This window comes from Agelaius tricolor, unplaced genomic scaffold, assembly GCF_023055355.1.
Source record: "Agelaius tricolor isolate 1412-34295 unplaced genomic scaffold, bAgeTri1.0.p SCAF_11, whole genome shotgun sequence".
In the NCBI taxonomy this organism is placed as follows: Eukaryota; Metazoa; Chordata; class Aves; order Passeriformes; family Icteridae; genus Agelaius; species Agelaius tricolor.
Window position 1 is genome coordinate 22,676,476 of NW_027269271.1, and position 22,093 is coordinate 22,698,568.

The 22,093-nt window shown below is 42.1% G+C and overlaps 1 protein-coding gene across 1 annotated transcript; it reads right to left on the reverse strand.

Annotated features, from left to right (window-relative positions):
- Positions 1-3,280: 3,280 nt before the first annotated feature.
- On the reverse strand, positions 3,281-21,747 carry STIL (STIL centriolar assembly protein). Its single transcript, XM_071436680.1, has 16 exons — positions 21,372-21,747; positions 20,637-20,744; positions 20,191-20,306; positions 19,898-20,085; positions 18,702-18,949; positions 17,788-17,871; positions 17,588-17,674; positions 15,789-15,936; positions 14,548-14,657; positions 13,653-13,767; positions 11,845-12,891; positions 10,437-10,587; positions 9,487-9,712; positions 7,435-7,627; positions 6,590-6,840; positions 3,281-4,802 (listed from the first exon to the last, which is right to left on the reverse strand). Exons 2-16 carry the CDS (start codon positions 20,726-20,728, stop codon positions 3,983-3,985), a joined length of 3,876 nt encoding a protein of 1,291 aa, XP_071292781.1. The 5' UTR covers positions 20,729-20,744; positions 21,372-21,747; the 3' UTR covers positions 3,281-3,982.
- Positions 21,748-22,093: the final 346 nt, after the last annotated feature.

The window sequence follows — 22,093 nt, forward strand, 5'->3', positions numbered from 1 at the left end:
TTTTATCGAAGGAAAGCGGAAAATTATTGCAGGGATATGCATAGGAATAACTCCGGAATGCATGCCTTCTAGCTTTTTATGTGTGTGTGCTTAGATGCTCTTAAAAAGACACTAAAAAAAAAAAAAAGAAAAAAAAAAGAAAAAAAAAAGTAATAAAAAATTGCACTGTGGCTGCCCGCATCTGAATAGTGATTCTTTATTTTAGTCCTCTTGGAGGTTATTATGCCCCTAGTTTGTTTTTTTTTTTCCCTTTTTTTTTTTTTTTGGTTTTTTTTTTATATTATTATTATTAAATATGGAACACCTACTCCGTTCTTAATTAAATTTAATGAGCCAAAATAAATTGTTAGAGATGTTGAGAGAGGGGGAAAGGGTGTGGGCTGCTTTGGGACAAGAGGAGGTAAATAAAGCACATCGAAAGGAGATGTTTTGGAGAAAACCGGCCCCAATCCCCAGCCTTCCCCCCCAACACTGTGCATTTTTGCTGAAGGGCTGAACTGGGGCGAGCTCCCTGTCTCGTCTCCCGTTCTGGGGTGGGAAGAGGCCGAGCATCCCTGCCGAGCTGGGGGATGCTGGGAACCGTGAGCGGAGCGGGTACCGAGCCGGCACCTCGAGAAATTTGGGATGTCAGCGGCGGATCCTGGAGGAGAGGGGCTTGGGGAAGGGAGGAAAGGGCCCTGGCTCGCCCCGCAGCAGTGCGGGGCAGCCGGCAGGGCTGGGGCCGGGCTGCGGGGGCCGGAGCTCGGGACGGGCTGCGCGCCCCGTCGGGGCAGGGCTCAGCCAGGCCGCGGAGAGCTCCGGGCCCGGGCGGGCAGGGACCCCCGGCCTGGGCAGAGCCCCTTGCCCCCGGAGCACCTCGTGGGACGGAGCGGGCGGTGCGGGGGTCGCGGTGCCCTGCGCGGCCACCCCAAAGGGACGGGAGGCGTGAAAACCTCCCCGAAATGCCCAAGGCGCCCGGCATGGACAGGGGGGAGGCAGGAGTTGCTGGAGGGTCCCAGATTCGCTCCTCAGGGCACCCGCGGGTAGCGCGGCCCCACAGGCAGCGGCGGGGAGCGGGTTTGGACAGCTCGGGCACCGGCCCGAGCGGGAACCGGAAAATCAACGAAATCACGGCGGGCGCGGGGCGGCAGGGAAGGGGCCCGGGCTGAGCCCCTCCCGGGACACCCCTGGTGCTCTCTGCGGGGCTCGGGCCGTGCGCGGGGCCCCGGGACAAGCGGCGGCGAGGCCCGGCCGCACCTGCCGTGGAGCGGGGCCGGCGGCGGGGCCGGGGCGCGGGGGTCACTATTGTCTCCCCGCCACCTGCGCGCCCTCCGCAGGGGGAAATGCCGGAGCTGTTATTCTTCCTTTCACTCCTTCCCCTCAGCCTCCCGCTCTGGACGCGGCCGTGGGAGAGGTTTCCACAAGCCTCGGCGGGGCCGGGGCCGTGTCCCGGGCGGCAGGAGCCCGCACGATGCCGGCGGCGTGCGTGGGGCGGCGGGGCCGGGGCGGTCACGACGCGCCGGAGAGCCCGCCGTGCCTCCCGCCAGGAAACACGACCATGTTCGAGCCGGCTCCTCTCAGCAACAGGAAGCGTTAAAGATAGAACAGCCGGGGCTGGGCGGGGGAGATTAGGAAGCCGAGCATCTTCTGAGCACCGAGGGCCATTCCCAGCCGTGCCTGTGCCCGCTGCGGTGGGAGCCGGGCCGTGCTCAGCCCACCTCCGGTCCGCATTTTGACTTTATTGAAGAGGGATCAAACGCTTCAGTCAGGGTGGGGAGTACCAAAATGATCCCAAGTAAAGCGGTCAGTGATGCTCCAAGCAAGCCCAGCAAATTTTCAGCTAGCACTATAAATATCTTCCCCTAATTGTAATAAATAATAGCTAGAAACAATAGAAGAAAAAAAAAGAAAAGAAAAAAAAAAAAAAACAACCAAATCATTAAAGCCTTAACGTTGCCCCATTAGCTATGCCATCACCTCACAAGCCAGTTCTAGAGCCTGGGCCTCAGTGCTCAGTTAACAAAGCCAGACCTGGCTTAAAGGTGTTTTTTTTTTTTTTTTTTTACCTCAAATTGCAGTGGATGCTTCAGGGAAAAAAAAAAAAATCCAGACATCTTGAAATTACTCAGCACCACACTATGAAAAGAAAATGCTGCTTAAAGGGAAGGGTGTTTTTTTGTTGTTTTGGTCCAGTAAATTAACATTTTGCTTGCTTGGAGGTTGCTATCCAGGATTATGTGCTTTGTGTAACTTATTATAACACCACACCCTTGGCCTGAGCTGTGTGCAAGTAGTTTGGCTTTTGTCTTTAAATTGTTTCTAGCCCGTGAGCATTTGAAGAAAGTCTTTAAAATATTAACCAATACAGCTGTCATCTTCCTGTGTTTCCAGACATTTTACAATAGGAAACAAAGAACAAAACCCTGCAACAATAGCTCAGAGGTATGAATTGCCTCATTCATCTCACTGGAATGTTCAAAAACATTAACTATTTTTTGACTGATTCAGCAGAAAATGTGCTGGCAGATAATAAGCTTATGCCTGATCCAGGGGAGATTCAGGGACGGAGAAAGGTTTTATTTTTCAGCACAGTAAAGTAGCACCTTTCCTGAAAGGAAGCAAATATCCTTGTTGATGGAAGAGGCTGCGTGAGAGGAGAAATTCTGGCTTAAAAGGAGCTGCTGCCTTCCTCTCTCTGTACTGGCTTCAAAACAGCACATGGTTTATCTCAGCCCAATTCTGTAATAAATTAATTAGCAATTAGTGCCCACTCAAACATACCAAGAACACTGCAGTCCTTAGGATGTGACTGGGAAAGGCCCAGGATTTCAGTAGAGGGTGTTTTAATCTCTGGTTTAACACTCAGAACAGGAAAGGCAAGGTCAGCACCAGGCTGAACTGCTGTTGAGACAATGCCATCACTAAAACAAAGTTTGTTCCAAAGCCTGTGAGAGAATGCTGATGCACCTAAAAGGCCAGTGAGAAAACACATGGCTCTACCATAATTTCACCATCCTCCCACCAGGAATGGTGGGAATGGGAATGAATCACTACTTCCAGCCAATTCTTCACCTTTTGTAATATTATCATCACAAGGTTATGGAAAAGAGCTGCTTCATTAATAGACTGGAGTGCTTGGTGACAGAATATTTATGTGTTCATTCAGAACAAAGTAAATTATTATTTCTGCTTACCCCACCACCCAGTATCAGATTCCTGATGAGTTCAGTAGCAGGTGAACCAATGAACTTCAAGTTAACCATTTTAACAATGACTGTGTCTTAAATAAAGGCAACATTAGTCAAGTGAAGATTAATTTTTTTAATGGAAACTTTGACCTTTATCAGCAGTATGTAATTTTAAATAAATAGAAAACAGAGATGAAAAAAAATTACAAGTCTTAAAAGTGCCAGCTTTCCCCCCTGTCCTTCAAAGATTTCATGATACACAGAGTTAGATGTGCCATTTTGGCTGAATTTGAAATAATTTTATACAAAGTAAAGCCAAAGTTATATTTCCCTTCCCCACAGACACAACCCACAAACAGGAATCCAACCACTTCAGCAAACTTCTAAAAATTAGTGCTTTAGCTCTGTTACCCCTGCTCTGCCACACACATTATCAGTGGCTCACAGTTGGCACAAACATGGAAAAGTCTGTTTTTAAAAAAGTCAACAAAAGAACACTTAAGTAAAAAATCACCACTGTTAAAATTATATTAAAAGTACATCTTGGGCTCAGGTTGATTCACCTTCAATATGCTTTAAAATCACACTTAACTGTAAACAAAAGTGCACACACATGTCTGTGCTGATCAGCACTGCCTCAGCCAGGCACTTTGAGGTGGCTGTCCCTGAGCTGGCTGAAAACTCAGTTCTGCAAGTTTTACACTGCTACAACAGAGTGACCTCTTCAAAGAGAGCTCAGTCCGTGGTTTCCTGTACTCTTTTACAGAGAGGGCCCTCTGATTTGAAGCAGTGGTTGCAGCCATCTCAAGGGATGTTCAGAACAGCTTTGGTAATTGCCTGAGTTGTTTGACATCAAGAATGGTGCCAACAGAATTGATGCTGTTTGACTGGTTTAACATTTCAAGGGCGGGAGTGTGCAGATTTCCACGAAAGGCCTGAGTATCTCCTTCATCTTTCCTGACAGGCTGTTCAGTGAATTCAACCCTCCCAGGTAACAATCTGGTTTTTGATTTTAAATCCTTCAGGAACTGAAGTGAGTTTTCATTTGCTTGATCTGTTCTGGGAGGAAAAATTTCATTTGTAATGTTTCTTAACACAGGGCTGTTTAATTCTGGTGGAGAAGCATTAGTAGCCAACTCTCTGCTGTGACTTTTTAGGTGAATGGGAACCCTTCCATCCACTCTTTTGGGTAATTCAGTCTGCTGGCTGAAGGTGTCCAATGCAGGGGCACAGTTTTTGTCTGGCATGCTCTTGCTTTTGACAGTGCCAAAATTGCCATCTTGAGCCTGCAGTTCCTCTTCATCCTCACTGCTGTCACAGCCCTGTATCAGCCCATATCGCTTCATGTACTTCTTGGTTGCAAAGGACATGTTGTTGGGTGAAATTAAACTCAGACCCACCATGCTCTTGTCTGTATTTGTTTGCAAGATGTCCTGGAAGGAGAAATCTGTGGGAGGATTCTGGCCTGAGCGACTGAGGGACAGCCGGGATAACTGATTTTCACTGAGATACTTCAGGGCTATGGCGTTGGCTTCCATGCTCAGATCAACAACGTTGGGACACATGCTGACATTGGCAAGTAACATGGAATTTAACCCAGGCACCACTGCTTCAGGACTTATGCACGCCAAGATGCTGAAATAAAGCAGCAAAAAGTTACCTTAGCATTACAGGAAAAGCATCAATTTCACAATTTTGCTCACTGTACTGATTTCTCCTTTCTTCTGAACACAGCCCAGTCAGGACTGAGATCATATTATCTGCACATAATGAAAACCAGCCACTCACCCCCATAAGCATCCAAACACTGCCAGAGGATGGATGATATTCCCTGCTCCTTCAATACACAGTGCCCTCACATGAAGAGCCACCCATCTCTAGCAGGTTACAGTGCTGGTTTTGGTTTTAAAGCACGTTTGAACTCTTGGTCTTTTCTCACCAGGGAATGTGACGTTGTGTGTCTGATCCTACAACTCTAAATTCTACCATTCAGCCCAAATTTTATAGCTAGAAATACAAGCCAAATGACTGAGACCAAGAACATCTTTCCCAATGCATGGTAATTCCAGGATTTTTTACAGAAACTCTGACATAGCATTTGTTTCCAGAAGCCTACAAGGTTCTAGTTTTTGAAGTATCTTCAAATGAGGAATGTTCATTTGTTCTGTTGCCTGGTGCAGCAATTTCTTGTATATATATATCAAGTGTTTAAAGACTAAAAGAACAAGCTCTGCTACACCAGTAATGGTTGTAAGCCACTGCATTTAGTTCACACATCATATATTAGTTCATAAACCCAAGCTCCTCAAGAATTAAGAGGCTTCCTATTTCACTGAGCACAAGTTCTGAAGTTTGCCCAGGGAAAATAAACTGGCTCAGCAACAACAACCACTTATTATGCTATGGAGCTGCACTGTTGTTTCCTTCTCTACTGAGCTGTAGGCCTTTTCTCAGAATTGTTTATCAGTCTTGAAAGTGGCAGAAGGAAGAACTCCACCCCACTCCCCAAGTTTGAAGAAAAAAACCCCAAGAGTTCCAGTTTTGCCTTAGAGGTTCACATGTTAGCATGTTATTGACATTAAAAGAACACTGACAGACTCCAGCCAGGGAGGTAGTCCAGAAATCCCAGAAAATCACCCAATAAAATACAAGTGTAAAGGAGAGAATAGAGGTTAGAAATTGTATGACTGCAAACAGCTTTTGACACATGGCTGAAGAGAAGATTAATTAGGAGGTGGTTAGATTTTTTGTTTACATAACAGCTACACACTAGGATCAAGAAGACAATAAGGATGAAAGTGAAGCTGTACCAGGCAGTCAGCCTATGCCTACACAGCTATGCAAGTAAATTCCTGTGCCTAAAAACCCTCCTTCAGAAGTTACTTCTCTGTTCCTTCCTCTGTTTCAACAAGACTGTTGTTTCCCTCCCCAGCACTTTCTCTGCTCAAGGCACAGCAATAACAAGCAATTAGGACAGAATCAGTTTTGATGTGACAATTTCACATATACAGGTGAAGAGCAAGACAAAGGTAAAGAAGCAATGACAAAATACACAGCTGCTTAATGTTCAGTCTCCCAGGTCCAGAGTTGCTCTGGAATACTTGGACACAGACCAAAGAATTGCCCATAGCTTCCTTGTTATTCTAGGGAATTGCCTCCACAACCCTTTAAGAATCACCAGGTGCTCTGCCAGCAAGAGCTATTTGTGTTCTAGTTAAATATTCTGAGTTTTTCTAGCAGAGCTCTTAAACCTATCTGAAATGCCCATAGCATGAGCCAGCGTTTCAATTTTGCAGGAAATGCAGATGAAGGTGCACCCAAATCCCAGTGGCAGTGAACAGCCTTCTCTTGACTCATTGAGCCAAATCTTCATTTTCAGTTGGATCTGCACATTACTGCTCAAAACCACCAGCATTTTTTACCTGGCATTGTCCACTTTGTGTGTATTTTCCTTCATACTGCCAGGTGAGTCCACTGTCACTCCAAGACTCCTCAGCTGTTTGAGTGTGGCACTAATGACACTCTCTTTGTCCACCCCTCCTGTGTCATTTTCTGAAGCAACTTTTGCTGTATCAATATCCTGATATGTAGGACCACCATCAACCACAAATTCTGATTTTAAAGGCAAGTGATCTTGCTCTTCTGAGGTCTTTAAGAGGTGGTTTACTTGGCCCTACAGAAAAAGGAGCACATGGCAAAAACATAATGACATACAGGGACTGTCAAATACAAATTCCTGACTACACAATTTCAGATACAACTTGATGGATTAATAGCTTATTCTAACAAAGAAGGCAAATTCAGATACAGTTCAGATGCAATCACTTAAACTCACAGCAGTGTAGTCAAACACTGGAACATATTACACTTCAAGCTTTCTAAGAGTCTGTTCTGAATTTAAACACATCACATACTGATATTCTTCCAGATGAAAATATCTGCCCTTTAAGGGACTTGAAGGTAAAATGCTGTGTTATTTTAAAGGCCACTAATTTGGGAAGTTATCAGCTGAGGTCCTTGAATTAAAAAAATATTATTTATTAGATAATAGAAAGTAATCCACATATACATGAAAGAGAAGTACAAAACAACCACTTAAACATTTAAAAAAATTGAAGAACCACAAACTCAGAGTTTTCTGTAGAGCACAATGCGAATCTGAAAACCACAAGCAGCTTTCATTCATGCCAATACCACATCATAAGTTCAGCAGGGTGCTGTTCTGACTGATGCATTCAGTGCAGAATATAAAACGTGCATGAGTTACCAGTAAGTCCTGGTAAAGCTTCAGCTCCTCTGAGGGCTGCTGAGGCAGCAGCGAGCTGGGTGGCTCCGAGCTCTGCTCACTTGTTACCACCACCTGGCTCCTGGCTCCCTCCGATGGCTCTTTCTGTAAAGACACACTGGCACTTTCTTCCAAGGATGAACCACGAACAAGTGCCTGGGAAACGTTTCCAGTTCTGGAAGAGAACACCAAGATAGATGCATATTTCCTTGAAACAGCATAAGCACCGTTATCACTATATGTACTTTATTTGTTCATGAACATCAGAGGAGGAGAACAATTGATCCTAAGGGGTTTTAGTTTTGCCTGCTGCTCAAGGCTTTGCTCCTTTCTGCAGTCAAAAGTCTCAAAAGTCATTTGAGGACTGAGGAAATGGACCTCCAAGTGTGGAACTACAACAGCCCGAGTAGTTTTCCAAAAGTTGACTTCAAAGTGGCAATGGCATCCCTGGACTAGAGAAAACTCACTGACACACTATGACTTAAACCAGATGAAAGGAAAGTTATTAACAATTTGGAATTTATGTTTCCAGCATATCACTTATAAGCCTTTAGGAGCAAGTATCTTCTGTATGCCATGACATACGACTTATTAAAAAAAGCTGCTTTTACCAAGGTACATAACTTCCCATGGGATTCCTGTGGCAGTTTAAAAACTTCTCAAAGACAGTTACGAGTACACACATGCACACTGAGTATCACAAACCGAGAACAAACACCTAGCTGAAATATTTTTCAAAAGGAGATGTGCAAGAGGAGCTATAAAGGCTAAACACTGAATAAGTTACAACACAATGCTCTGCACCCCCCTCATTGGTGTGTGCGTTGCATAAGCCTTTAGAGACCAGACATATCAATACTACTATCATCCCAAGAAGATCCTCAAGCAACCCTCCTCCCCCTTCCTGTTCCTCCTGAGGAGACAAGTGTAAGATAAGGGAATTTCAGAACTCAACTGATCAATTGCCTGTGTTGAAAGTGATAAGATGTAAACCACGTGACATACCAGATAGTCAATGTAGGTTATCAGCTACTGTTACACTAGCAATTATTCATCATTCCCAAAAATGTTCCCCTCCTCCTCCTCAAAGGAATCTGGGTGATGCTCTACATTCTCACTATAAGATACTTTACAGCTGTTTTACTGGTTTATGAATCCAAGTTGAAGAGAACCTTAAGATGGCATTGTCCAAAAATACAATGTTTGTAAGACTGATCTGAATCTGTAACATTTCTGATATGTTTGCAGACAGAACTTCCATCAAGGACTATGAGGAGTTAAGTTATAGCTTCATTACCATCATTTTTCCCAATATGACTATTTTAGGAACCTAATTTAACTGGAAGGGCATTCCCCCTCCTTTGGCTTTTTATACTTAGGCAATATTAGATCACTAAAGTGCTAAATTGTTGAGCTATCCCTACGTAGAAATATTATGCATATAGATAATTAAAAATATTTTAAAAACCACTTCCCAAATTAGTCTGAGATTAGCCACTGCACTATAAAGCAACTGAGCTCAAAAATAATTAACAGCAGTGAAGTCAGTATCTGCATGCACCACTCACAAAGTAATCAGGCATAAAATAAAGAGAAATTCAGGGAACAGCCACATAATCACAAACACCTCATCCCAAGCCCCTCAGAACTGGAAAGGTTCTGAATGCTGACAAGGAAAAGCCACTGTAGGAAAACAACTGAGTATAGCAGCATCACCTTTTCCAGTCAGGATTTAAGGTAAGAAAAGTAAATGCTGCCAGCACAGTGCATGCTTTTGTAAGTTAAAGGCTTTTGCCATCAGCTGCTGCTGACAGGTAGTTAAACCTGCATGACTGATAAACACAGACTCCAAAGGCAGATGTCTTTTGGTGAGCTGTACAATTCAAAGCATAATTAAAAAATAAAGAAGGGAGAGAACACAACAGCTGAGGTCAGACTATTTATAACTCCTGAAGGAAAAAATATTACAGAAGTAATAACTTACATAAGGCAGTTCAGCACATTATGTGAGCACAGGGTGTTTCTGTTACTTACTGGGGAGAGCTCTGATTAGTTCCTTCTTCCACAAGGTGAATACTCTCTACAAAGCTGGGCATGTCAACCACCCTTAAGGATGAAGCAATACTTGTATTACTTGCATCTTGTTCAGCATTAATTGAAATGTTTATGTCCTCCTTAGAAATCTCTCCATCTTCTTTTTTCCCTCGTGGTATGGAGTTGCCTTGTTTTTCTGAGGCTGTATTCCAAAATAAACTAGCACCTAGGACAAAGTTAGAGGTTTAACTATTTAGGAAGAGTCAATAGTTTTTTTGAGACTCTGGCTTTCTATAGCTAGTGGAATAATTCTCTCCCATTCATGTTTCTTTCACCATTTAAAAAGTGATTTACAGTTTAAATCAGCTCAAAGTTGCCAAAACATCATTCAAGTTCCTCGTTTCTTCCACAGTATACTTGATGAAAATAAATGGTTGCATTAAATAACTTTAATGCATTGACCTTGAGCCTGTTTCAAAGTTTCCAGACTAAGCACAACATTTCCATGGATTTAGCAAGAGCAAATATGTTAATATGCAGCTGTACAGATGCAGCTGCATAACCCTCCTAAACTAAAGCAAATACAACCTCCTCTTCATGCATGATTTACAAACAACATCAAATATATATATATATAGGCATAGAAATGATTGCTTTTCAAAACAGTGTATTAAATTAAAAAATATGTGGAGTTACATTTCAACAAGACACCATTTTAAATAGAACACCTTTCTATTGGAAAAATAACTCTTTCAGTGATGGCAATCCAAGACAAAAGTAACTCCAGCCTAAACTTGCAAATAACACCTCAACAACTTAGGTGTTTTTTGGATCTAGGCACATATTTGCACAGCTTCTTTCTGCAAAAACATTTCCTCCATGCCCCAACAAACCACAGAAACGTCCAGAAAGCAGTGGTGCCAGTCTGTGTTAAAGGAATGAAGCGTTACCTGTGCTCACGGCAACGCTCACGCTTCTCCTGGGCTGCGGTGGTGGTGAGGTCTGAGTTTCCATGGAAACCAGCTCCCCTGCCTTCTCCGCCTTCCCCACCGCCTCCGAGGAACCCTCCTGGCGAGCCTGAGCCTCCAGCAAGCGCTGGATCTGTAACAGTCATCACAGAGTCAGGATCTGCACAATAAAATATCAGCTGTGACAGGCAAAAGTGAATTAATTGGGTTCTGCTAAGATCTGGATTCAAATGCAGGCTGTGCTGCCACGGCAGTCTGAACACCTTCCAGTTGTCAGCAGTGCACACAGCATAAATCAAAACACCAATTTTGATGTTGGCAGAGCTAGCAAAGAAGATCTTAAAGCACATTGGCAGAGGCAGCACCAAGACAACTTGGGTAAAGCCTGTTTGTACCACGCTTGCTGGAAGTATTCCTTGCCTTTCATTCACACACAAAGCCTATTAACCGACTTACCAGCCAAGCATTTATATGCCAACTGTCCCTACACCAACTTTGTATTAATTACAAAGCTAAGCAATTAAATGATAAAATTAAGGTTGCCAGGCAATCTTCTCTCTAGGATTTTCATCCACCCTGTTCAATGATTAGCTTGCAGCTCCAGGGAGAAATACAGTAACAGTGAAGGCTGCAGTAGGGAGGGGTTTCCCTCATGCACAACCCATGCTTTAGGAGCTTGACTTTACAAACAGGAACTATACCAAAACCAAATTCCAGCTGTCATTTTCTAGTTCAAGTACTGGAAACTTTTCTGTTTGTACTGTTCATCACCAGCAGCAAAATTTAAACTCTGGCTCTTCAGCCCCAAAATACAGGGCCAGAAGGTTGATCAAGGGACTGGTATTTTGAAGAAACTTAACCTGGTGAGGCAACAGAGCACAGCAAGACCCCCAAAATCCAGTTTTTTAGCACAGAAAAGACCTGATGAACCAGGAATTGATGCAGACAACTTAAGTTTTCAAAGCAACAGCTCAGGGAGCTGCAGGTTTGAAGGTGGAAAAAGCAACATATGAGAACATTCTGTGCTTCATTATTTACAATAATTACAAAGCCTATAGCCTATGCAATTTTTTTTTTTTTTTTACGTGTACAAGCAGGTAAGTAGAAAAGCATTTATACAGAAAGTGTATCAGTTTGCTTTTCCTTCATGTTATGGAAATACCATCAAAATAAATGCAAAATTTACTTATATCTAAGTCAAATAATTTTTAAAGGGACATCAGTTGGTAGAGCTAATGGAGTCCCCTCCCCATGCCCAGACTGCAGCTGGTATGACAGGCTCCCTTGTTCCAACACGGATAGACAACAGTTAATTTAATTCCTTTGGCAGGGGAACTATCAAAGCATAATCACTGAGAGGGCAGAGGAGAAAGCTGACATTTCCACAGACCTGAGCTTGCAGTAATTTGAGTTGTCTGTCCTGCTGAGTGAGGAGCTGGAATGCATCTGGAGATAATCCCATCATGCCATTATCTGATGCTGCTGCAGGAGCAGGCGTGTGCAGGCACGGGGAGTGGGCTGCACAGCACTGCACACTCGAGGGGCTCGCACTCGATGCCATCCTCATTCCAGCTGATAAGCCATTGTCAAGAGAGCAGCTCCCTGCTTTCCCAGGATATCTCACATTTATAGGGCTGCTCGTGGCATACCCTGGGTTGCAGCAAACGTTTGGGCAAACGATATTTTGATGGAACACTGCACAAGGATTTTGCTGAGCCATCTCCGGCTGGATTTCCGCTCTGTGATTGGGGCTCATTTTCCCAACTCCTTGCCATGGGTTTATGGGATTGTACTGGAGAGAAGCAGGACACTGACAGCTGCATGCTGGACAGGAAGGTGGCACTTGAACTGGCACCTGCAGATCTGGTGGCTGTCTGCAGCTCTGTGGTGACAGAGCAGAGTTGTGGAGGACTGGCTGTGTGACAGCAGCAAGTTGCTTGGAACCAGATACCGATGTTCTCCTAGGCAGAGACTCTCCCTGTGGTGTGACACTCTCAGGATTTAATGCAAGTTTTTCCAATGGCTTCCTGGGGTGGTGCACTGATGTATCAGGGGAAGGCCCACTACAAGGAGTTGAAGGAGAAGATGATCCTGAACTTTTTCTTGATTGAGGGGAAGCCTTCTTACACTGCTGCTGTAGTAGAGCTTGATTTCCTCTGCAAGGCATTGAAGCTGGAATTTTCTGGTTTATAGGATTTGGTAAACGTCTCAAAGAGGGATCTCCCATATTAGCAGGAAAGTTCTGACTGTCTTCAGTGTGCTGGCTGGGGTGACACGTAGGTCTCATGCAACACTTCTTTTTCATAGGCTGATTTGGCACTGTGGGCAGACTTTTAGCACCTGAAGTCCCCACAGGTTTAGATGATTGTCCTGATTCTATGAAACTCCCATCCAAAATAAGTGATAGCTCCGGCACTGAAGGAAAAATTCTGGTAACCTGAAGGGACAATTACACACATGTATGATAATTTAAAAATATTGTCTGCTCTTTGAATGCAGAGTTTCAAAGAAAATGTTTTCATTTAAAATCAATATATGATAATTAGCAGCTTCCAAACCAATCACATGTTAAACACATTCCTTAAAGGCTGGAGAATCCAGAAAAAGCAGCAAGATCTCTACGATTATTCTTAAAGGAAAATTTTATATAGAGTAACAGCCTTGTCTGCCAAATGAATGCTCCAAGTCATGGGAGTACATTTCAGCTTCTAGAGGTGGACTTAGTGTCCCCTCTTACTATTCTTAGATCCAGGAGATAGCTCCAAGTGAACATATTTTATACACAATTATCACATCCTTCTAGACCTATTTGTGTACAAATACTTATTGTATTTGTATACATTTCAGGGAAAAAAAAAGGACAGAGCAGATCTTTTGGGTAAATGAAATAAAAAACCACAAGAGCTGACTGTCTATCTCAGACACTACAGCTCTTCCATTCAACAACAGTGAGATTCCTAAAATAGAAACTACTCTCTCTGTTTCCAAATCACAGCATGTACAGGAATTTAAAGTGTCTAAAATCCTGGAAAAATGGCAGATTAACTACAGGAGTGGGACTCACAGTTAATTTCTTCAATTCTGTTTCCCTTGCTGACACTTTGAGAGAAACTTTACCCTCTCCAGTTCCCTTACAATGAGTTTTGCTGCTCTAAGTGTCACATCTGAGACACCCAGAGCAACTATTTATTTAGTTACCTGTTGACTCACTGGGTGAGGACTTGGAATTGGTCTGGGGGATAAATCCTCATCTTCCACACCAGAGTCATGATCACTTGCTGACAACTTGCTGGGTGAAGAGCCTTGGGGAGGACTGAAACCAAAATAAAACAAAGTAAAAATGCTTGCTTGTTAGAATTGGCAGCAGTAATGTGAAACTTCACATTTTTCAAAGAAGCAGTTGCCATCCATCTTCTCCCTGGTTAGCTGGAGAGTTCACCCAGGAAACACTTCTAAGATCAAACAATGAAAACAGAAAAGCTGCTTTTGGGCAAGAAGATACAAACCCTCCCTCCCCACAGCACCACACAAACACACCTTTTAAGTGACATTCTAACAGCAAAGCAGTGATACATAGCAAAAAGATAGGAGGTGCTAGAGTGAAAATTGTAACATTGTTTGAAGGAAAATAAAGACCATCTTCTAGTCATAAATAAAAATTTGATGGATAAGCCAGGTTCTTAAAAATCACTAAGTTTCAAACTATCCAGGTCTTGGAGCTCTGAAAAGTGGGAAGAAAAAAAGGAATATTTTTTTTTACTTAAGTAGATTTCAATTAGAGATTTGCTTCAAAGGACAGAGCTCACTTAAAGCTTAATAGAGTGAACTAAGCCTCATCAGTGAGGAAGCCTTTTTAGAAACATCCACTGTATAAATTAAAACCACCAGTACCAAGTAGGTTTTTTTGGAATACAGACAGCTTGACCATCTTACTTGAAAAATATTAACTCTAGGAATAAATAAAAGCACATACACGGATTTTAATGCAATAGAATGTATGCACAGCTCAACTGACACATAGCACAGATCAGATCAAACCCCTCATCCAATAAATATTTCATTTTTGCACATAAATGGCATCTCAGAGATTTACCTTTTGATTGGAAGTTTCTTGCAAATTCTGCTGAAGAACTCAGTTTCTGCATTTTGGTTTTCTGCACTCAACTCAAACTGGATAGGGCTCTTGTCTGATGGTTCAACATTCTGGAATGAGATGTTCCATATTTGTGAGGCAGGAAACCTTCAAACTTTCAATCACTGAGGTACTACTACCAAAGAAACAGCTTTAAGGACATTTATATGATTATTTGCTGCTTGTCCCCTACTTTGAAATTTTTCAGCACTACAAGGAAGCAGACAACTTCCCTTCCTGTTTAACACTGTTCCCCTGCTACTCTGTAAAGTAGTTGGGCTAATTATAGCCATGAGCAGATGCTTCCTCACTGTAACTGCTCAGATACTCCTCCAGGGCTGCCACCACTACAGGAAACAGCAAACGTTCCTGTACTGCCTCACACACCACAGCTGGGCAACTCCTGGAAACAACAGAAGTGAGCTTCTGTGGAGAGATCTGTCATCTTAGAAAGCTGAGCTGGCCCTAGGCTAAAGGGAGAAGGCAGGCCTGACAAGGAAATTCAGCTGGGAAGAGAACTGAGTACACAGCACAGCACACGCATTACACTCACTGCTCCTCTGACAGAGCATAGCAGCATCTACTGACAAATTAACAGGTCAACTTCAGGTTCTGCACAAGCCTAGGAAAACACACAAGGAACTGAGATTTCCTAGAACTTCCTCAAACCTTACTAGCCATCTCCCAGACTTCTATCATCAAATTCTTTCGGAGAGTTACTTTGCGCAAAGATAAAACTTTCCATTAATAAAACTGATGAAATTAGTAACCTCTGAATTCCTTTTGGCATTCAACTTCAAGCAAAGCACAACACTCAGCTTTGCTCTCCAGCAAGCATCACCCAGAGCAGCTGTTAGATGTGGCCAAGGTGAACGCAGCACACCAAATGCTGCAGGAAGTCTGAGTCTCTGCTCACAAGGCCAGAAGGTCACTAGTAGGAAGGAACACTAACCAAGGCCAACACAGCATGATATACTTAAAAGACAGATGCTTAATGCTATTAGAAAAGTGAGCAGTGCTGACTTTGGAAGTCATTTCTCAATCTGAGGGCCAAACTGAATTTACACTAGTGCCTAGGAAAAAGCAGCTTTATAGAGCTACATCATTGTCAAACACTGCAGATCCCTTTGGGTCACATCATAATGACTCTTTTAAGGCAAATTTTGAAGTACCACGATGCAGGAGGAAAGCAAGACACTTACTTTGAAGAGGTGAACTGTTTCATGGCAAGTTAGGATCTGAAACCCCAGCTCAGTCTGCCCACTGCACGGAACACACTCATAAAACTCTGGTTCCTTGTGTGTCAATGAATAAAGCACAACAAGAAAACTCCTAGATTCTGAAAAAGCCCTAAAATAGAAGAAAAACACATCTTTAAATAACTTAAACATGAAGAAGGCCTTTAGATTTTCAATACAATGAGCAAATTTTCACAGAGTTTAGCAAACTGGTGAATCACAGCATTTTGAATAGTGCTTTAGCTATAGATAGTTAGCAGATGGATTTATGACTGTAGCCATATGCAAGAACCAAAGAAAAGTAGAGAAATAGGAATAATCCAAGTCCTTTGTATTTCAAACCTTTACGATCACTTAGTACTTTAAATGAATTCCTGAAAGAGCTCAAACATAACAGAGAAGAAAACATCTATAAGAATGATACTGTGATTTATTTTCTTTTTAGTTTTCAGTTGAAGATGCATTATAAAGACACTTAATGACTCAGTTACCCCTAAACATTCAAAAAACATTCATTAGCAAAAATATTTTTTTTTTAGGAAAATTGTATTTAAGGGGCTTTTTTCTGTCAGTTGAGAATAGTGAGTAACAACAATCAGCATTTAACACAAGTCAAAGGATAATGACAACAATGTGTGTTTCCAGTAAAAGGTAGCACTAATTTCAGAACAGTTTCTTTTAATAGCACTTGTAACATGCTTGTTTGTGAGGTTTTTTAATTGTTTGCTTTTTCATTAAATAATATACACAACAGAAAAAGCAGTAAAAACAGGATGCTTGAAAAACACATTCATGCAACTTCAAAATTTACTTACAACTTAAAGAGTTAAAAATGTATGATGCACAGATTAAGCAGTTAGCCTGCAGAGGTTAATGCTGCTTGCATGGTTCATCAAATCTCCCTAATCCACTTCCATGATGGCATCAGTGAAAGTTAATGAGAGTCAAGCATCCAACTTGCCTATCTAATAATCTAATTGGTCTCTTATCTGTGTTTGGACATATTTCAGTTGTTAAGGGAAAGAAGTCTATTTTGTAATTGCAGACACATCTGTTCACCAAACGTGGTTGCATTTCATAATTTAAAAACCAATGTGGTCAATCAGAAGAAGCCCTTATGCATACAGCATAGAGTCTCATTTACCTGAGGTGCAGTTTCAAACTATAAACACCTAAACTCTCTCTCAGCTCCATACAAATAGAACTCAGCAAATGTTACAAATGAGAAAATCTAGACAATGAGGAATGATTATCCTCTAACATCACAATGAAAAAATACCCTAGAATGCAAAAACTTTTAAAAAAACCTGAACATTTAACAGGAAGTCATAACAGGACAGCATAGGCTGCAAATCAATATGCTTCAATATGTTGGTCAGGCACAACCAGGAAGACAACTTATCTCAAAGAAAATACCCCTAAGAAAAGCTCAAAAACAAAATCCCACCACTGTTTAAACTACAGTTTCCTGCTTGTGGCTTCTTATTTAAACTAAAATGCAGTGACCTCAAGGATATTAATGTTCACCCTCTTCTGACTGAGGTATCAGCTCAGCTTTCCAACATTTCAGTCACAGAAAATTTTTGTGCAGAAGCCAAAACCAAAAAGAACATTTAAAGCATTCAGCCTTACCACTATACAACATATAAATCACAGAATTCCCTCAAGTATCTTTGAGCAGAGCCCATGCTGTCATGCATTTCTGTGGAATACTTTTTTAGGCAGCCAATAGCTTCTATGTTTTACCTATAAAAGTGACTTGCCTTTCTTGAATTGAAGAACTGAACAAATATCGCAAGCAACAGGCCCAGACTTGAGGACTATAGATGTGAGTAACTCCACTCAGCCAACTAGAAATAAGAAAATAATCTAATTAGAGACAGCTCTGGTACCAAATTTTTGCTATGTAATCCTTCAGATACATCTCAAATCAAAGTGTGTATTAATCTGGACAAACACTTACACTCCAACTAATGGCAGAGCATAAGCCTTGGGATCAGACTCAAGCAGTAAAAGCAATTTCCGTGTTTGGTCCATAGTAAGGTAGCTGAAAGAAAGCAAAAGTTGTTTTGTTTTAGTATTCTGGAAGACAGTTTTTTACCAAAAAAAAATTCCTTGTGTGACAAGTAAAAGTTTAGAAAATACTGTAAGAAAAGAAATTTAGGGGAAAAAAAATTAAAGATTAAAACTGCTCTTACTCCACACACTTAACAGCAACTCCCCAGCTTTTCAGCAATTCCCTGTGTATCAAAGAGTTATCAAGGACAAAATTTACATAGTTCCATTTGTAGTATTTTAGTGAATACTAGAATTAGTGTTTATAACAAATCCCCAAGGACAAGTCATGTTAAATTTGAAGAGCAACTTTCAGAGAGGCATTCATGAAGTCCCTGTCCAAACAAAATGACATTCAGTTGCTTCACACTATTTCCCTGATCTATCCTTAGTTCACCCTATTAAATTAGTTACCAGTCAGAACGATGACTTCCCAGCACCATCTCAGAAGCACAATTAACAAAAAGAAAGCTTTGGTTTGCATTCATCTGCTTTTCATTGTAGGGTGTTTAAAAAGCTGGAAGCTGTTTATATTTATTATGTTAACTAGAGGTGTGTTCTCCTGCCCCAGTAGGAAGATCCTTTCACTGAAGCCAAAATCAAGAACTTCTACTCAACCAGTTAATGTTTTTGCTCCACCCCATTTCCTGTTTCTTGCTCATAACTTTTAATACATTTCCGAGGCCAAAAGACATGCCATTTTTATGTCAGTTATTTTACTAAAATGCAAAGTACAGTTGAGAGCTCTCCTACCCACCTCCTTTAGGAAAGGCAAGGAACTGACAGGCAACTTTGACAGCTTTAGCACCACCCTTTACTCACCCACATTTGTAAGTTCCTTGAACTTGTGCAATATTCATAGGACTGGTCAAATTTCTTGCTAGGGCTGTTGGAATAATTGGGACAGACTTCACAGGGGTGTATTCCAAAATATTGGCCAGAGTAAGAGAAGCCCAGTAAAAATTAAAGTGTAGATTATCCAGGTTTTCTGTGAAAAAAATGTGAGCTCTAACAGTGAGCAGTTTAGAAAGATCCAGAGATTCTTTACTGCACAGACTCTGCTGCAGACCCTAGAAGTAAAAAAAAAAAAGTTAAATACACTGAATTATTTTCTATGATTACCATGATTCAAGATGTATTACACTAGGAATTCAAATCATTCATCACAGCTATTATTGCAGTAGGTACTATACAAAAAGCCATTAGCCCAGGTCTCCAAAGCTCACTGCTCTACTAAATAGAATGAATAATGCAGAATACACTTGAAAATTAGCTAGGCACACCTCAGCATTGTTTTATGATGTATTAGAAAACCTGGGGTTACTTAATTATATAAAAATTAATATAATAACAGAAAACTAAAAGACTCAAGCTGATTTACCAAAGTTTTCTTACTTGCATTTAAGAAATACGTATTTTAATATCTGGATGTATCATCATGAAAAAGTTCAGATGTGAGGCAGGCTTAATTTGTATTATAAAATACACACTATAACAACTACAGGGAAAAGTCTAGAGGAATGGAAAGTGTATTTAACAGATTACAGCAGAGCACACATTTCAGCTATGGCTGCCAGCCTACACAGGGCTCCACACGTTTGGGGCGGGTCACTTGCCTAGCAACGCTTCAGCAACAACTGCCCAAATACTGCAACTGATTAATGACAGTTTTGAGGGGAATAAAGTCAAAAAAGCTGTTTTCTCTCATTTAAGTAAGATTGCAGCAATCGCTTTTGTTTTGCTGGTTTTGGTGGTTTGACCAACTGAAAAACTTTGGTCAGTCAGCAAGATTTTCATCCAAGATTAAAGACTGTGTGATCCTAAACACCTGTGAGGATTAACTGATTCTACCAGTTTCCAATAACACTCAAACAGCTCATTTCACACAATTAACTACATAGTCTTGGTTCAGCCCTAACCTTGCTGTGCTGGAAACCAAACTCTGTGCATAATCCAGTGTCCTGCCTGGCAGACAGTTCACAGTTTAAGAGACCCAAAAGTTGCTAAGAGCTGCCTACCTTGAAAGCCAAGCTGATATCTTCAACACTGTGCACTATTATATTATCTGAACAAGGTTCCCAGGCATTAACTGTACATGGAATCAAGAAGTCTCCAGGAAGGGATGCAGTTGGAATTTTGCTTGATCCACCAGCAACTTCTCGGCCAGGATCAAAGCGATCTACTGTCAGCGTTATGCCTTCTCCATCTTCAAAATAAAGAAATCAAGTTAGAGTCCCAGAGCAACAGCTCAGCTTAACTACAGCTTAATCAACCAACCAACACTGCCTGTCTACCTCATGTTTAGAATTACCTTCATCTACTGCCAGGGTTCCAAGCAGAAAACAGGAAAATGATTTCTTTTCATTCTGCTTAGCATGGCGATAGGCAAGCCGCAGGGTTTTCTCCACCAGACATATTTTGGGGTTTCTAAAAAGAGATAATAAGCAAGTTTAAGTCACAAATTCTTTTTAATGCTTGTTTTTAAGAAGTATCACTTATCCATATAGGAAGAAAATGGAAAGAAATTTTAAGTTACTCTAAATTGATGCACCTTCAAGGCACTACACTGTTAAACAAAGGAAAGGAAACTGAAATCTTTCCAGTGAAAATCCCTATATGCTTATAACAAACACATTGCTTCCTTTTCCTTTGGACCTTGCCATAGAACAGACTCAAAAGACAAAATGAGGCTTTGCATCACATACTCCATAATTTATTTTAACCCAAAAGAGGGTTGCCCAAAGAGGGTACCAATACCTGTAATAGGTGATGTGTGTGCCAATGACATCGCCCATGGGGACTGGGTCCCAAAGTGCACACTTGGACAGAGGGAAACTGAAAGGGACCATCCTTTTGGGAACAAATCTGGGAAAATCAGAGATGAAAAAAAATGGTTTAAGGTACATTGTTATCTTACAATATTTAAAAGAAGGAACAAAGGCATGCCAGAGTAAGAAAACCAAGAAATAGGATCATAAACTATTGGTACTTTTTTTATTTCAAGTCCAGACCAACAAAGCAGAAACTTTGTCCTACGAAGTTGTCAGAGTTACAGTCAACACAAAACCTTTACTGTCCAACTGACAGTTTCTTTGTGCAACCTTGGAAGATGTGTAGGCCAAAATACAAGCTTGCAGATAAAGCTTAAGGGAAAACTACTTGGATAAGAGTTATCACTAATTAGAAACTTCCATGGCACAAAAAAAACTGATTTAGCAAATTTAATTCTAGATCAGCTTCCCAAAGCCCTGTTTTAGTCTCCATATTTCAAGTGAGCATTCAAACCACTTAAACTTTGAAGACTTCTGAAATAAAGCCTTGGCTTAACTCAAATAGTATCGTACAAATCTTGCAGTCAGACTTCAAAGAGCCCTGAAGAAATCAGTATGCAATCACATTAACTTATTTACACTATCAGGATTAGATTTTTTTGAGGTACCTAAACAAAGTAACATACAAAACAATTGACAGCCCATATAATTTGGCAATTACCTCAATATCTTTTAACAAACAAGCAAGAAGTCTCTTGATAGTTATTTCAAGCATGAAACTTTGCCAAGCAAAGGTGCTTCCTCTGCATTTCAACTTGCCAAGAAAAAACTTTATTTTTAAGGCAGACCTCCAAGGAACTCAGCCACGATGCTTCCAGCGGCAGTTAATTAACTCCCCTTAAAAACCAAATGCGCAAACAAGCCTTAAACTAAAATTTGTAGAAAGGGACATTTTTTTAAAGCACTACTGTTCCAACCTGGCAAGCACGAAGCAGAAGCCCACCCCCCCTCCTCCCACAGCTCTGTATACCCCGAGCCGCACTTGCAGAGGGGCAATGGGCAGGGTGTGCTCGGCGGGGCCGGGGCGATGCGGGCCCTCACGGCGCCAAGCGGGTACCTCAGATCCGGGCAGGGCCGCAACTCCGGGCAGGGCCGCAACTCCGCCCGCTCCTCTTCTCCCGCTCTCCAGCACGGGGCCCGCCCGCTGCAGCCCCCAGCTCGGCCGGGCAGCGGCCGTAAGAGAGGAGCGGCACCGGCGGTGGCGGCTCCAAGCCCGGCTCGGCCGCTCCCGCCGCGTCCCGCTCGCCCCGGCGCCTTCTGCGGCCCCGGCCGGCCCTCTGCCCCCGCCGGCCAATCAGAGAGCAGAACCCGCCCCCTCCGCCCGTCTCGACCCAATCGGCGCGCGGCGGGGAACGGCTCGCTCGGCCAATCAGAGCGAGCCCC

What these genes read in the sequence shown, in the direction of transcription:
- STIL (XM_071436680.1), bottom strand. Translation starts at nt 20,728, where the DNA reads ATGGTCCCTTTCAGTTTCCCTCTGTCCAAGTGTGCACTTTGGGACCCA. An exon ending in AGTTCTTCAATTCAAGAAAG is followed by an intron (nt 15,937 to 17,587) that starts GCAAGTCACTTT and finishes CTTCTATTTTAG; the next exon opens with GGCTTTTTCAGAATCTAGGA. An exon ending in TCAAATTACTGCAAGCTCAG is followed by an intron (nt 10,588 to 11,844) that starts GTCTGTGGAAAT and finishes TGACTGTTACAG; the next exon opens with ATCCAGCGCTTGCTGGAGGC.